The sequence below is a fragment of the Mesoplodon bidens genome (genome assembly GCF_964165515.1).
Source record: "Mesoplodon bidens genome assembly, chromosome: 19".
In the NCBI taxonomy this organism is placed as follows: domain Eukaryota; kingdom Metazoa; phylum Chordata; class Mammalia; order Artiodactyla; family Ziphiidae; genus Mesoplodon; species Mesoplodon bidens.
This window is the reverse complement of record NC_138179.1, coordinates 12,142,334-12,159,883: the sequence shown is the minus strand read 5'-3', so window position 1 is coordinate 12,159,883 and position 17,550 is coordinate 12,142,334. Positions and strand designations below refer to the sequence as shown.

The window sequence follows — 17,550 nt, the reverse complement described above, 5'->3', positions numbered from 1 at the left end:
GCCACTTGGTCAATAAGACAATTGGATTTAAAAAGAATATTTTCAGGCACTGGCTTTTTAAGTGTCGATTTTACAATCCTTTATACATCTTTAAGTACCTCTGACCTATTCTCAGAAAGCTGGAGTATTGCCTTCCGGTGTTTTGTTTGCTTTCAATTAATTTTCAGCCAAACACCCTGTTCTCAGATGACTGTAAAAGTAAAAAATTCGTGCAACTTAAACTTCAAACAATGGAAAATTGCAAAACGCTAAATATCATTTATTTATATGCACAATAATAAAAAGACCATTAAACCAGTAATGCAGGTATAATTAGCTTAAGATGAAGAGCAAAAATTACAAAAAAAAAGAAACACCTCCCACAGCTAGATTCTTTCCTTTTATAAATTCTTTTATTTTTCCCCCAACTACAAAAGCTGTGCATTTTTAATTATAGAAGAAATGTGAAATGCGGAAAAAGCAGAAGAACACAAATATCCATAATCTCATCCATCCAGAGTAAACAAGTAAAACCCTGGTCTATTTCCCTCCAAATCTTATTTCATGTATGTGTGTGTGTGTGTGTGTGTGTATGTGTGTGTGTGTGTGTGTGTGTATATATATATATATATATATACACACACACACACACACACACACATACACACACACACACACACACACTCCTTTCCCCCAACAAAATTGGATAACACTGCAATTACTGTTTTATAACCTATCACCAATAAGCTACTATATTACTAGGATTAGCTATAAAATGGCTAGCAGAAATTATATTATATATATAGCAGAAAACTAATTAGAAATAAAAGGGCAAAAAGATCTGCATATGTGTGAGCAAGGGCTTACATGCAAAGGAAGGGGAAAAAAATGGAAAAAAATTGAAGGCTGAATAGAAATGCTCCAAGGGTCACAAAACTATTTCTAGGATACATCAAAATCATTATTGGAAAAAACAGTGAATAGCAATCTTTGATATCCATTTTCAACCATAGTGCTTTTATTTATTTATCTATTTATCTATCTATTTATTTATTTATAACCACAGTGCTTTTAAACTTTCGTCTTACCAACTTGCCTTTGGACAAATGATATGGTACCTTCTTTTGTGGTGGATTTCCTACTTGTAACAATATTTTTATAGTGTCAAAATAAAAGTAATAGGATTAAAAAAATTTTAAAACCCCACAATATCATAAGAGAGAAACTTCTTTCCTATTGGATGGTGATAAAATACAGTAATGGGTTATTAAGCAAAGTTATTGAGTCAATAATATATTGAATCTCCATCCCTGAGAATTTTAAAAATAGAGTAGAATAAAAGAGCCATTCATTTGCCTAAAGGCAGCAGGCTGGACCAGATAATTATTTAATGTCCCTTCTGATTCTCTGATTCTATTTCTGAATCATCTCAAAAAGGAAACTCTTACCTTTAATTGGGCTCCAACATGGATGTAGTTGTAGGATGAAAGGGATTTCTGGAGATGCAGAGAGCGGAGCATCTGCTCTGAACCTCCCTGGAGTAGCTGAAAAATATTTAATTAAAAATAAGTTAGCAAAATACATCCTGAACCCAACACACCATGTATTCTTTACTGGTAGTCTAGCTTTTTTTCATTTTCTGGGCTAATTCACTTAGGTCCTCCTGTTTCTAGCTTCGAAGAATTTTTTTTTAAACCTCGAAGGTAATGGCTTCAACATCATCAGTGATGGACAATGTTATACAGTCATGAGGAAAATTATTTTATAGAGTCTTAGCCCTTTCACAACATAACTGGCATGAAAGGTTTTGCTTTGACTGTGGCCATTTGTAAAACAGGAGCTTGCGCTCTGTGGTGGTCACGTGCTTAGCAGCCTTGTTATCTGGACAGCATAGGGTTATGTTTCAAATTCAGAAAAAGCCAATATTGCCTCAGAACTAAGAGGTGTCAGCAGCCAGTCATATGTTGAATCACACTGGAAACAAACAGCTTTGCCTCATCAATCTCTATATCCCAGGAAAGGCCAACTGGGTAACCAGGGCTGTAGTGCTGGACAAAGACAAATTCCAACACTTTCACTCAAGTGCGGAAAAAGTTATGGGTTCTTGAAACGAACAGAACTCTTATATTTGGTAGAAAGCTAGTTTATTGGAAACATGGCGAATTGTCAACAAAAACACAAATACAATACGCACACTCCTTCTACATAGAACATGCATTTTAGAAGGCAATACATTTAAATCCTCTATATTAAACTGCACACTTTGGTTTACTGAAAAGATGTAACTATTGGATTTTTAAAATTGATTTTTTTTTAACGAAAACAACCTGAATTTCTATTCCCATCTCTGGAACACCCCAAAATGGGAACAAAAGCTTCAATTCAAAAATAAGACAAAATTAATTTAACACATTCAGAATGTACCATTTCAAAAGCTTTCAGGGTCATTAAAATGTTACCTACACTGCAAAGAAACACAAGGGATGCTCAACTAAGGCAGTCATCTGGTTGGTTAACCACCTGCTAGCTCTTTATAACAGCCATGCTCGTCAAGTCTCTGAAGAAGCCCACGCGCTAGGGTGTATGCGTGTGTGCACACATGAGTAACGTATCGCAGGCCAATGGAGGCATGGGAGGCACAGGACAGGAGAGAGCCCCAAATAAAAACATCCATTTCCTGCACAACTGAGCAAATGGTTGATTATCTGCATAAGAGATTACTAACCTGATAGAAAGAATGAAAGCTTCTTTCTCCTGGCTGTTGCACAATCACTCTGGACTGAAAAAAAAAAAAAAAAAAAAGCACATTAAAATCATTAATCTGATGAGGGATATATATGCAATGCAATACTACTCAGTCATAAAAAAGAATGAAATAATGCCATTTGGAGCAACATGGATGGCCCTAGAGATTACCATACTAAGTGAAGCAAGTCAGAAAGAGAAAGACAAATACCATATGATATCACTTATATGTGGAATCTAAAAAATAATACAAATGAACTTACTTACAAAACAGAAACAGACTCACAGACATAGAGAACAGACTTGTGATCGCCAAAGGGGAGAGGGGATGGGGGGGATGAACTGGGAGTTTAGGATTAGCAGATGCAAACTATTATAGAATATATAATACAGAATGAATAAACAACAAGGCCTACTGTATAGCACAGGGAACTACATTCAATATCCTGTGATAAACCATAATGGAAAAGGATATGAAAAAGAATATACATATATAACTGAATCACTGTGCTGTATGGCAGAAATTAACACATTGTAAATCAACTATACTTCAGTAAAATAAATTTTTAAAAAATCATTCATCTGAGAATGTACTCCTAAAAGAAAATGAGAGCCACTTTCCCAGGGAATCCTGTATCAACAGAGCACTGAAATGTCCTAAAGACCGCACGGATGGGACCAACCTAAAACCAGATCTCCTCTATGGGGTTTTCTGTGCAATTTTTTGACAATTCTTTTTACTCTTCTAAAAACAGAGTTCCTTAAACTTTCTGAAAATGAAGCTATTTTGATTTTTTAAACCTAGAGCCTAAAGAGGAAATTTTTTGGATTGGGGGATTGCAAATGGGGAGAATAGGAAGGAATGTTTAGGGAGGAATATTCTCAACATTCCCTTCCTGAGGGCCTGCTGGCATTTCAAAGAGCAATGCCTTATATCCTGTAATAAAGTGAGCTGAACAAAATCCATATACAGAGACCTCCGCTTTAGATGGCTTTGAAAAGATTGCTCTTAAGAGAGGACTCAAAATGTATGTTCATTCAAGGGGATTCTTTTGATTGAGCATGTACTTTATGTGAAGCCATGAAACATTCTGGAAAAAAGACTGATAATGACTGGTACTTCCTGTCATTTTTCAACTGACTCTGATAAAACAAGATTTCCTTAACAGTCCGACTTCAGTTTAACAAACAAAAATAAGATTTATACTGCTTTCTGCTGCCATAAAGATTGCTATGGTGTGATTGAGATGGAAGACACTTAACGGAGAAGGCATGTCAGTTCAAATCTGAGTACAATTCAAGGTGGAGACTTAACCTAGTAAAGTTCAATCTTAACTGTAATAACCAGGCGAATCTACTCAAGATTAGTTAGGACACAGCCTCTCTGGCAGTCCCCAGAGGAGGGTTTTAACTGGAATCTTCTACAAATTGGTCCTATCATTCACATGGGCAGATAAAAACACACTCTAAGTTTTCACACACCAAATGCAGGATGCTTCATAATTAGGCTGTAAGATCACAAAGTACATCTATGTTACTATAAAGCAGTGAACAAAGAGAAACTAGAAGAAAACGAGATTGCCAATCAATTAAAATAAAAACATGGGAGGGTGTGTAGAAGGAGTAGAAGTGATCAGTCCTAGATAGGTTTTTGTTAACCGTTACCCAAAAGTTGGCACCCCTCACCCCTCCCCCACCTAAACCTTTACCTACAAAGTCTCTAACATTTTCCCAGCTTGATACTGTAAGTGCTAATAAGAGAACACAAAAAGAGATTATTTTGCCATAGAAAGCTAACTGAGGAGCAGGAAGGGACAGAGAGCAGGATTAAACGCTACTTTGGGGCAATGAAAGAAATTCTTCTAATATAATCAGGTTTTTAAAAAAAAACATTCAGGGCCTCCCTGGTGGCGCAGTGGTTGAGAGTCCGCCTGCCGATGCAGGGGATACGGGTTCGTGCCCCGGTCTGGGAGGATCCCATATGCCGCGGAGCGGCTGGGCCCGTGAGCCATGGCCGCTGGGCCTGCGCATCCGGAGCCTGTGCTCTGCAACGGGAGAGGCCACAACAGTGAGAGGCCCGCATACCGCAAAAAGAAAAAAAAAAAAAAAAAAAAAAACATTCAGCATTAACAGACTCATAGATACAGAGAACAAACTGGTGGTTGCCAGAGGGGATGGGGCTGGGGGGGATGGATGAAATAGGTGAAGGGGATTAAGAAGTACAAACTACCAGTTACAAAATAAATAAGTCACGGGGAGGTAATGTACACAGGGAATATAGTCAATAACACTGTAAACTTTGTATGGTGATGGATGGTAACTGGTCTTACTGTGGTGATCATTTTAGAGTGTATAAAAATACTGAATCGCTACATGGTACACCTGAAACTAATATTGTAGGTTAATTATAACTCAATTTGAAAAAACAATTCTAGGCCAAAAAAAAAAAGCAGCATTTGCAAACATTACCCTCAGAAATTAAGCACTTTTTACCTTCTCCAGTAAGTAGTTATTGATATGTCCACCAATAGGGTCCCCCTTGAAATCAAAGTTGATATCCATGTATTTTCCAAACCTGCTTGAGTTGTCATTGCGGTTGGTTTTGGCATTTCCGAAAGCTTCCAAGACACAGTTGGACTTAAGCAACATATTCTTCACTCTTTAACACAGATAAATGAAAGTCACTGTAAAAGTTTTAAAGGCTGGGACTTTAAAGAAACTAAATTTCATTAAAAGACACACAAATTTGTGTACAAAGATGCTGACTGTATGTAACATCAAAAAATATATATATTACCAACAACCTAAATGTCCACCAATAGGGATGGATAAAAATAAATTTTGGTTTCTCAGTACAATACGTAGTGACATAGAAAGATGTGCAGAATATATTAATGAATGAGAGATGAAGTTGCAAAATAACATGTATTGCAGGATTTGTGTGTGTGTGTGTGGGGGGGTGCACATGTGTGGGGGCATGTGTGTGTGCACACACACGTGTTAGTAAATGCTTACACATCTGGAGGGGACAGCACACTTCACTATGGTTACCTTGGTTGATGGGGTAGGTAGGGTGGAATTTCAGGGAACTTTCATGTTTTTTGTTTTTTTTGTTTTTTTTTTTGCGGTGTGAGGGCCTCTCACTGTTGTGGCCTCTCCCGTTGCGGAGCACAGGCTCCGGACGCGCAGGCCCAGAGGCCATGGCTCACGGGCCCAGCCGCTCCGCGGCACGTGGGATCCTCCCAGACCAGGGCATGAACCCGTGTCCCCTGCATCGGCAGGCGGACTCTCAACCACTGTGCCACCAGGGAAGCCCCGAACTTTCATGTTTTACATCATGCTGTAAATTTTAGTTTTTCTTTTAAATGAACATATTTTATTTACATAAAGAAAAATCTTAAAAAGAGATGCTCTGAAAAGAACGGGTGATACAGAAAATGATTCCATTTTTAAAGTTCTTGCTTATAAAGCCTAGTGAAATTTACCGCATTTGGTTAATACATCATAAATGTGGTCTTGATTAGTTTAGAAACTGCTCATCATTTCGTTTGAAGCTGTATGGAATCTCTCTTTGGTACCAGGTATTTAAGTCATTCTTTATTCGATGAATGCTAACTCTTTATAGAGCAGTCTCTCCCAGTGGATATATTTTAACTTCATTCTAGGCTTTATGTCTTTGTTTCTATTTCACTGACAAAATTCCTCTTATATGGGCATATCGCCAAAATAACCTGATGTACCGGATCCCCTGGCCCTTCCACTACCACTGTAAGTGACCCTACAAATTTACCTCCTCATGAATGAAAGTCTAATTATAATTGGGGCAAGGGAAACTGCTTGCTTATGATAAATAAAGGAAAGTGTCTATAAAACTGTGGTAAGATATGCTCTTTAAAAACTAGTAAATGGGGCTTCCCCGGCGGCACAATGGTTAAGAATCTGCCTGCCAATGCAGGGGACACGGGTTCGAGCCCGGGTCCGGGAAGATCTCACATGCCACGGAGAAACTAAGCCCATGCACAACTACTGTAGCCCGTGCGCCTAGAGCCCGTGCTCTGCAACAAGAGAAGCCACTGAGATGAGAAGCCTGCACACCACAACGAAACACCACAACGAAGAGTAGCCCCTGCTCGCAGCAACTAGAGAAAGCCTGAGCGCAGCAACAAAGACCCAACGCAGCCAAAAAAAAAAAAATAATAATAATAAATAAAAAAAACTAGTAAATGTAAATATGCCTTACTCCACTGTACCAACTGGGTTTAGAAATAAAATTAATTTAGTTCTCAGCCAGTTACTCTCCTCAGCTCCAAAGGAAATTTTAAAAACTTACTCATATCCTTGTTCTTGTCCTATTAGGTTGCAAAGTCAGAATCAGAATTGGGGATGTATCACTATTAAGAAAAATACCTCTTTTGACCTGGCAATCTAGCCCAATTCTACCCATGCAGGGTAGTCTAGTCCAAATTCTCTGCTTTCAGACCAACCCAGCTTCCTTTCTCTCTATTCATAAAACTGAAGATTGAGATGTATATACGGAATGTGACTCTTCTGTAAATAAATACTGAGCCTCAAAGTAGCAACTTTGGAAAGCTCTTATTTTTTCCTCTTCAAAAAGTCCACACCACATAAGAAAGTCAAGCCATGTTGCTTTATAGCCACACTTCCTACTTTCTTATTTTTAAAAAAACCCCATCCCTTCATTCCTTACATATTTACTACGTAAATACCACGTACCAGACACTCTGCTGAACACTGGGCCCCAGAGAGTGCGTACCCGCTTTATCACTCATCTTGCTGTGAGCAGAGCATGATGTGGCCTGAAACCCGTTCAGGAAATGAACCCTATTCAGAGCTTCTAATACCAAGGTTCTGCTTCTAGCAATGATGGAACAGCATGGATCTGTCTCCCAGAGTCCCCCTTTCACTCTAGGGAGTGTAGAACACAGTTTACAAAAGATGCTGGTATAGTAGAAAGAGCAAGAAACCTGTGAGAGCTTGAACAATACAACTACCAGTAAAGTATAACATCTTTGCTGAGCACACATAACACTGAAGGCAGCGGTGATAGACTAGAATCACCTTAGCAGTATCTTTCTATTAAAAACAAATACAGAAATCGAGGGATATAAATAAAAGTACAGGGACAGTATGCAGGAAGGGAATCAAAGTAATTTAACCATTAATAAACACTCCACGCATATCAGAGTTTAGGCCTAACCTAGTCAAGTCTGTATAGAAAATGAAGCTCCAGTGAGAACTCCCTCCCATTGTTAGACTGCCCTTACCTTTCAATCTCCGCTCTCTGACTGGGGTTGGTGATGGCCGCAATGTACTGCATGATGTACTTACTGGCTTCCGTTTTACCAGCTCCACTTTCCCCTGGGGAAGAATTGTGCAAGGCTTAAGATTACAACTTAAACCAAGAGGAATAATTTTTAGTAGAATAATTTCAAGTTTTGACATTAGTTATTCATTTGAAATCTCTTATGTTTCACTGTTTGGTTTTTTTGGGGGTTTTTTTGAGTATTTCATCCTGTCGATATGGGATTGGTTCTAACAGATCTGAACATGTTGAAAAAATTAAAACTATTGTAGAAGCAAAATAACAGATTACAGATCAAGATTTACTTAGTAAAAATATCGAGGGATAAAATGTGGTAAACTAATTCCTTAAAGTCTTAGTACTTAGTGACTCTGAAGTCCAGTGGAAAAGAAACAAGGAAGTGACAAACAGTGGCCACGCGGCAAAATTCATATAACTTTGTTTTCTATGGCAGGGTTTTAAAAAATCTTAATGGGGATGAAATAATTTTTTCAGAAAATTAGAGCAATTTTAGTGAAAAAGCAAAACAAAGGCAGCACGCTCCAGACATACGGTGTCACAGAAAAAGCATGACAACTCACATAAGGAGGGGAAGAGGGAGAAGTTTATAATTATCAACCCAGATTTTTAAATGTTTATCCCTTGTGACCCAAAACTCCACTTGTAGAATTTTATACTCTAGAAATACTAAAAATACTAATATAATCCAATGATAATCTTCAAAGGTTTTCAGACTATTTCTGCAGACTACACTATGTGTTATAGCTAAAATCTGAAAATAATATGCCCATCAGTAGAGGATTGGGTAAATAAATTATGATTCAACTATTCAATGGCATACTACACAACTGTTAGAGAATGCACTACTTCTATAGGTACTCTAATGAAAAGATGTCCACTAGACATTGTTAAATGGAAAAACAAGTTATGTAATAGCAGTTATAACGTAATTCTATAATTCTATATTTATAATTACATATGCATGTGTGACTATACGTATTTGCACACACCGAGAAAATGTTTAAAAGGATAAATGCTTTATTGTTCACAGGCGTTACTGCTAGGATTTTGGGGGGAACAAGGTAGTCAAGGGAAAGGGACTTTGTGCTTTCACTTTATACACTTATAAAATTGCCTCCTGCTCCACCCCGCCACCTTTTACAATCAGGCAATAATACTGCCTTCAAAATTTGTTTTAGGGCTTCCCTGGTGGCGTAGTGGTTGAGAGTCCACCTGCCGATGCGGGGGACACGGGTTCGTGCCCCGGTCCGGGAGGATCCCACATGCCGCGGAGCGGCTAGGCCCGTGAGCCACGGCCGCTGAGCCTGCGCGTCCGGAGCCTGTGCTCCGCAACGGGAGAGGCCACAACAGTGAGAGGCCTGCGTACCGCAAAAAAAAAAAAAAATTGTTTTAATAAAATGTAGCCTTAGGATATGATTCTTCAACTCCAACACTAAGTTGCCTCACTTCTCTGACCCTTAATATCCTCATCTGTGAAGTAGAAACACAACTGTCCTACTTACCAAACAGAGAGCTGCACTGATAACCAAAATGGAATAAAGATCACCAAAGCCTTGTAAAAGTATAAAGCCACTCATGCGAATATGAGGTATTATTAGCACGAAAAAAAAGTCCCACAGTTGGGGAGAGGGTATCCTGGGTCAGTGGGCAGATATTTTCTTGTTCCCAACTCACTACACAAGATTCCTTGAAGAGCTCAGCTTTACAGAGAGGGCTCGGCTCCAGTGCTTGGGCACCCAGGGTCTGTCACCTGTCTCCCTCTCTGCAGCCTTTAAAGCTCTGGCCCCCAGCTCTGAGAGCCTGCTTCCAGCCCCCAGGCCTCTGTATGTCCCTGGTCACTAGCTCCCGTTCACCAGTCTGACTTGGAGTTCATTCTTCCTTTTTGGTACCTCAGGATTTCATTTTCCTGGTTTCATTCTGTGATTATTTAAAATAATTTTTGTTAGATTTTTATGCAGTAGTTTTCCGTGTCTGAGATGGGAGGATGAATTTCCCATGTCACCTCAGTCTACAAAATTGACCAGAAGTCCATCCAAACATAATATGTAATGTGTAAATGAACCAAGATTAGCAGATGCTCAGAAATGATAGAAATAATCTGGCATTACATTTTTTTTTCTCCTATAAAATTACTTAAGTTTTTAACTTCAAAAAAGAACTAATGTTTGGACCCTTGAGTACCAAGTAAGTTAAATACGTATTGACCTTGGAAGAACAGGGAACTCCTTAAATACCTGATATCACAATGCAAGTGTCCTTTGATCGCCTCTTCATAGCCTTGTAAGCAGCATCGGCAATGGCAAAAAGATGTGGAGGTCTCTCGTACAGTTCACGCCCTTTGTACTGCTCGATAGTGTCTCTCCCATAGATGTTCAACAACTTGTAGGGATTCACAGAGACAACGACTTCTCCAATGAATGTGTAGATACGCCCTTTTTCAAATCTGCACAGAAGCCAAAGAAAAGGAAGATGGAGCTGTGGTTATACAGAGATGCTATTTCTTTCCTATGAGTCTCTTATTTCCAAGAAAATCCAAACATCCCAGGAACTATTTCTGAACTGACATTTCACGGTTCTGAGTTTACTTTTAGAGATGATGCTTGAGGCTGGGTTCCTTTGGATGCTGCTGGTAGAAAAGATCAGTAGGGGTTATAAGCCAAGAGAGAAGAAAGAATTTAATATTTTGGAGGCTGGGGATTTCCTAATTTCCAAAATACAGAAGGGTAAGAAATAAAAAGAGTTGAAGACAACCTTAGAGCTCCAGGAGGAAAAGATAACAGAAGCTGGAGCAGGTCTTGAAATCCATTTAGTCAGATTTTCAGTGGTAAAGAAAATTGTCCAAATACGTTTATTTCTTCTCCCTCTTGAAATCCCACTAAAATGTCAGTAAAGGAATAAAAACAGCAAAATCCATACCAGAGAGAATGGTAGAGGAGACATTTCTGGCATAAATCGAATTCGCTTTTTAAAAAAATGACTGCCTAAAATTCCACAGTGCAGATATACCCTTATTAATTCAATCATCCCCCCATCCTTCCTGCTATTATGAACAAATTGTAGAAAGTACTCTTGGCACATAATCTTACAAATCAGTGCCTTTATTTCTGTGGAACGGATTCCCAGGAATGAGATAGCTGGTTGAAAGGTACGTGTATTTTAAAAAGTATAACATGATCCCACCACTCACACATAAAAGAAGCTAAAAATCCACCCTGTATATGTATATGATATGTATATAAATTGTACATAAATATATTTTGTAAATGATTACATGAGCATGGAAAAATATGGAAGGCTGCATATTATGTCTTACTTTTTTTTTTTTTTTTTTTTTTTGGTGCGGTACGCGGGCCTCTCACTGTTGTGGCCTCTCCCGTTGCAGAGCACAGGCTCCGGACGCGCAGGCTCAGCGGCCATGGCTCACGGGCCCAGCTGCTCCGCGGCATGTGGGATCTTCCCGGACCGGGGCACGAACCCGTGTCCCTTGCATCGGCAGGTGGACTCTCAACCACTGCACCACCAGGGAAGCCCTGTCTTACGTATTTTTAAATACATACAGTAGGGTGATGAGGAGGAAGGCCATGTGGGCAGTTGGAAGAAAGCCAGAGGAACTGAGAAAAAAAAAGAGTAAAAAAAAAAAAAAACCCCAGCATACATGATATGACTCCAATTGTGCAAAATCACGTGTCTATATTTGCAAAGAAAAAATTCAATATAAAATTTAGAAAACCCATATATATTTACCACTGACACATTAACTCACACATATAAACACATATGAACCAGAGCGAGGCCAACACCCAAATGGACGTTTCTACACAAGTGGCTGCCACTACATTCTCCACCTGCCGAGAGGCACAGGCAGGGAGAGCTCGCTTCCAAGAGCTGGGAGAAGGGAGCACCAGGATGGGAGAATGCTGGGCCATGGACAGCGGCTGGGTCTCTGAGCACTCCTGTTGTAGGGTCGCTGCAGCAGAGAAATAACTAAAGCATTGAGACCAAAGGGCAAGACCCTTTAACTCTCTTTACACTGGAATGAAGGCTGTCCGCTATAATTAGGAGTGGAAACAAACATGCTGATAATGTCAACAATAAATCAAGACCAAGATTTTTATCAAGTAGTTAGTGTATGTTTAAATAAGAGTTATTGACCACTTTAAGGTTTTCTGTGCATTTTTCTCCTGTGGTTTTCCTTTGCATCCTCCCCATTGTTGGACAGAAAGTTTACATGGTAGCTAAATGCACCAACCCTGGAATCCCTGACACCTGAGTCCAAAGGCTCACACTGCAAACTTAAGAGCAGCGAGCCTATGAAAGCTGCTTAACCTCCATGAGTTTCAGCCTCCTTCACCTGTAAAAGGGAGATAATTATACCCTTCCCTCCCTCTGGCACTGAAAAAAAAAAAGCGATTAATCTTATGCATCCAATTATGTTCTGCATGAAGGAGACTTTTAATGAATGCTTTTATTTTATTAGCATTGCTACGAAAATCACAGCAATCCCTACACACGAGGAATTAATGCAGTGATCCTAATTCGATTCCCTGCCTCAGCTGTCAATCAACACGAGTCATAAGCAAAATGTCTACATAACTCATGTTCAAAGACCCACAAAAATAATAAGAAGCTAAGCCTTTCTGGCTTAACCTGAAAATGTGAAAGACATGCTCGACAGCTATCTTCAAAGATAAGAATTTAAAGGACAAAATTCTTTAGTTTAAAAAAACATTGTCCAAACAGAAAAATAAAAAGAAGGAGAAAGATGTTAGAAAAAAAAATTGCCTCATGAGTCTGGAACTCTGTGACTAAGAGACAGCAAATAACATATGAGATTAGAATGTTGTTCTAAGAGTCCAGGTCCGTCCAATCATGTACTTTCTCTGAAATTCCATTTTATTTCAAATAGAATGTTTTGTTTATCAAAACTTCCGAGCATCTTTGTAAAACACAATAGATAAAACCATCCACTGAGTAGCTATGAACTTGAAGACAGTGGCAAAGGCTTAACAAAATACGATATTAAATACGTTTCAGCAAAAGTTTGGTTGTTAAAGACGAAACTTTCAATTTGGTTAGGTCCCAAAATCACCACTAGATGGTGTCAGCATACACCTTAACACCAACCCAAGATTCCCGTCTGCTTTGGAGAGCCTCGGGGTATGAAGTAAGCAAGCACTTAGGTAATCCTCATCTCTTTGCTTTGCCTCTAGGAGGAATGGCAGTCATTATCCTAAATGACAAATGCGTGATACCACTTCTTACAAGAGACCAAGGAAGGCATTTCTAGGACCTCTGTGTGCAAACCTTTTATCATTCATTCCGCATAGTTGAAATATTTCAGGTTTCATACATTTTATAATTATTATTCAATATCTACTTTGTGCCAGGCACTGGGTGTGACCCTGGGGATTAAAAAAGGAATAAGGAGCAGGGAAGTATTATAAGTCAATAATAATGACCTAGTGTGATTACGTAAGATACTAAAAGCAGGTACCATGGTGGCACAGAAGATCACAACAAACTCCTTGTGATATGGAACCCTGAAGGGTAATATACAAACTTCAGTGGGGCGCACACGTCTTTTGTGTTCTGGCCTCCACATTTCTCTCCACTGGACCCTCCTAACTCCCCACACACTTCCACACATCAACCCCACTCCCACCCCTCCAGCCCATGTCACTCTTGCTCTCACATTAATGAGCTAGTTACAGTTCCCGAGGCCACCATGCCTGCATGGTTTGCCCATGGGGTCCATTCTGCCTAGAATGCCCTTCTCCACCTGCCTCTTCTTTCCCCCTCTGCTTGGCAGATTCCCACTCCTTCTTCAAAAGCCTGAAACTCAGCTCCTCGAGGAAGCCATTCTTGGTACCCATCCCCAACACTAGGGCTACTATAGTCTTCGCTCTGTTCAGATTTTTTTTTTCCCTTTGAAACCTCCCCACATAGTGAAAATAGCTTAACAGCAATTGATTTTTAGAACAATTTCTTTAAGGAGTTTATTAAAAATATGAATTGAATGCGTTGGATATTTTCACTGGCTTCTGAATGAAACAGAGAGGTTCTAAAAAGTTTTTGAATTAGTGAGTAGCAATGGAGAAAATACCAAGGTTATGCCTCTGGAGAACAACAGTCTTTTGTACGTCAATTCTGAAACATCTATTATTATTATTTTTAAATTATTTATTTATTTATTTGGTTGCTTCCGGTCTTAGCTGCGGCAGGTGGGCTCCTTAACTGTGGCAGGTGAACTCTTAGCTGCAGCAGGCGTGTGGGATCTAGTCCCCTGACCAGGGATCGAACCAGGGCCCCCTGCGTTGGGAGTGCGGAGTCTTAACCACTGCGCCACCAGGGAAGTCCCTGAAACGTTTATTTTTTTAAAAATATAGCCTCATTAATTTGCACATGTGCTTCTATAAAAGATTACCTATAAGTCAAGGTGTATGCAGCTCCCTCAGATCAGACATGGACAGACTATGTGTACAACCCCACAGAGAAGTATGACACTGGGGGTGTGGCAACACACACAAAACAATCCTAAAGATAATGAAGTGCTAATTGCGAACATGAACTTAAGCATGAAGGCAGAAACCATGTGGCAAGATTAGAAATACGGGAAGGAGGCTGGCCTAACCAGAGCAGAAAACTTGTACTAGGGAATGTCAGGGAACAGTTGGAAAAGTAGGAGGGAGTCAGATTTGATATGACAGGATTTTTTTTAAAAATTGAGGTATAATCGACATGCAACATTATATTTGTTTCAGGCGTACGGCGTAACGGTTCAGTATTTGTATATACTGTGAAATGGTCACCACAATAAGTCTAGTTAACATCTGTCACTGTACAAAGTTACAGATATTTTCTTGTGATGAGAATTTTTAAGGTCTACTCTCTTAGCAACTTTCAAATAGGCAACACGGTGTTATTAACTCTAGTCACCATGCTGTACATTACATCCCCATGACTTATTTATGACTGGAAGTTTGTACCTTTTGACTCCCTTCACCCATTTCCCATCCCCCCCGGCCCCAACTCCCACCTCTGGCGATCACTGATCTGTTTGTTCTCTGTATCTATGAGGTTGGGGTTTTGTTTTGGTTTTTTTTAAGATTCCATATATAAGTGAGATAGTATGGTATTTGTTTTTCTCTCTGACTTATTTCACTCAGCATAATGCCCTCATTTCAAAAATGGCAAGATTTCTTTCTTATTTTAAATGGTTGAATAGTATTCCACTGTATATATGTACCACATCTTTTTTTTTTTTTTTCTTTTGCGGTACACGGGCCTCTCACTGTTGTGGCTTCTCCCGTTTCGGAGCACAGGCTCCGGACACACAGGCTCAGCGGCCATGGCTCACGGGCCCAGCCGCTTCGCGGCATGTGGGATCTTCCCGGACCGGGGCACGAACCCGTGTCCCCTGCATTGGCAGGCGGACTCTCAACCACTGTGCCACCAGGGAAGCCCCACATCTTCTTTATCCATTCATCCCCTAATGGACACTGAGGTTATTTTCTGACATGATAGGCTTTGAAAACCAGACTGAGGAAGTCTAAATCTGATGTGACTAGAAACAAGAAAAAAAGTGAAGACTTTTCTAGCTAAAGAGATCAATAAGGCTGGGCCTCAATGAAAGGAACAACGGTAGAAATGAGAGAAAGAGAAATTTGAGTTGTTTTAAAGGGAGAGTGGGCAGAATTTGAACACTTGGCTGAACACGAGAGACAAAACTGTATTTAACTTTTGAGTCGGGTGGAAGAGAAAAAGGAATTTATTTTGGATGATGAGATTCCAAAATGTACTCCCGAGGATTCTAAGTTCACCCACTAACAGAATTCAGTGTTACCCTTGATCGACTTCTTAAACTATATGGACTCTATCACCGGGAGGAGAATTCTCTGTGAACAGTCTACTATGTACTTAATAATATTTTTGTTCATGAATAAATACTATTTATTTCATGAGAACATACATTTCAAATAGGTGACGCTTAACCACAACGATTTGGCCTGTTTTCTTTCCCTTTTCAAGGCGAAGGCAACCTTAAATTGCTTTGAATGTTCACATTTCTCAGGAATGTTCACCTACACATGCCATTTGTCTTTTTCTTTTTTTTTTTTTTTTTGTCTTCCATTATCTCCTCAGCCAACTCCAATCTGGGTTCCTGTCCAGCACTTCAGTAAACCCTGACCAAACTTCCCAACGTAAGTTCCCAATGAAACTGCTAAATCCACTGGCTGACTGTCCTCGTCTTACTGGTGTCCCAGCAACATCTGACACTGACTCCTATTTCCTCCCCACATTCTTTCTTGGCTTCTGTGCGGCCACATTCTCTGGGTTTTCCTCCTCGGTCTCCTCTGCTGGCTGCTCTTCCCTAAAGATCTCTAAACACTCAAGTTCTCTAGGGTTGGGTCCACTATCAACTTCATATACCACCTAAGGGATGCTCATTTAAGGAGGCTGGAGTAATGATATCTTAGTCCTACTCTACCCTCTGATAATCAACAAGACAAAATAAAACCAGAAAAGAAAACTTTACCTATGAGGAAACAGAAAACTAGCTACAACTCGGAAACACCATCTGTGAAGAAAGGGTGTGAAGTGTTGGAAACGAGCCCTCATGGAAGAAGGCTGCTAAGAGTGAGCGTGTGCCCCTGAAAAGCGCAGGCAAGTCCTCCAGGAGTGGCTTCAGTCCCTAAGTGGCCAAGGCAACTGTCTTTTGACAAGAATGGCAGGGTCTCAGGATGCAGGTGGCTGCGGAACAAAATGGGTCCCGTTTGACACTTCTGAATAGCTGCAAGGTGGAGCTACGTGAAGAAATGAGTAGAAATTATTCAATACGTTTTTGCAGAAAAAAGCAGACTGTCAGAATGGAGAGGAGAAAATGAAAAAGTAGGTACAACTGCTCTATGGCAGGTGATCTTCATAAATGAAAAGAGGTAATGCTAACTCACCTCCCAGGAGTCTCACGGTGTACATATGGGACCTGCTTGCTAGTCAAGCAAACTTCTTGCCAAATATTTCAGGGCAGAGTGTTGGTGAGAAGGAGTCTAGAAATAACAGATCCCAAACTCAGCGATCTACTGATCCTTCTACACCCTATCTTTCAGCAACTAATCAACCCAGAATGAAACACACCTATTCAAAGATGGCAGTAATCAAAAGTGAAACAGAATGGCGCCCATGATAAGATGTTAAAGGAAAAAAGTAGGCAAAGAATTGGACGGACAAAAAGCAGATCAAGAATACCCACGAAAAAAAAAAGTGTGCCATAAAGGAGAAAAATTATGAAAAAATATTTCTGCATGAAAGCCAAGAATGTAAAGAAAATATAGCCCTATAAACCAAGAGATCAAAGAAAACATTGTTTAAAAAGAGCAAAAGCATATTTAAAACCATTTTTTTAAAAGGAGATAAACTGAAAGAGCTCAAGGAAAAAACCCCAAAGAAATGAAGGTCACATTAAAAGACAAAGAAAAGGGGAA

At 39.7% G+C, this 17,550-nt stretch overlaps 1 protein-coding gene across 4 annotated transcripts in view; it reads right to left on the bottom strand.

Moving 5' to 3' along the window:
* The window catches only part of MYO1D (myosin ID), a 347,920-nt gene that overhangs the window by 237,086 nt on the left and 93,284 nt on the right, over positions 1–17,550 (bottom strand). For all 4 annotated transcript variants that reach the window (XM_081218208.1, XM_081218209.1, XM_081218210.1 and 1 more), the window contains exons 2-6: positions 10,303–10,511; positions 8,010–8,103; positions 5,218–5,383; positions 2,705–2,758; positions 1,428–1,523 (exon numbers count right to left, since the gene is read on the bottom strand). In XM_081218208.1, the coding sequence (XP_081074334.1) occupies positions 1,428–1,523; positions 2,705–2,758; positions 5,218–5,383; positions 8,010–8,103; positions 10,303–10,511 (619 nt within the window). The remainder of the gene's footprint in view (positions 1–1,427; positions 1,524–2,704; positions 2,759–5,217; positions 5,384–8,009; positions 8,104–10,302; positions 10,512–17,550) is intronic.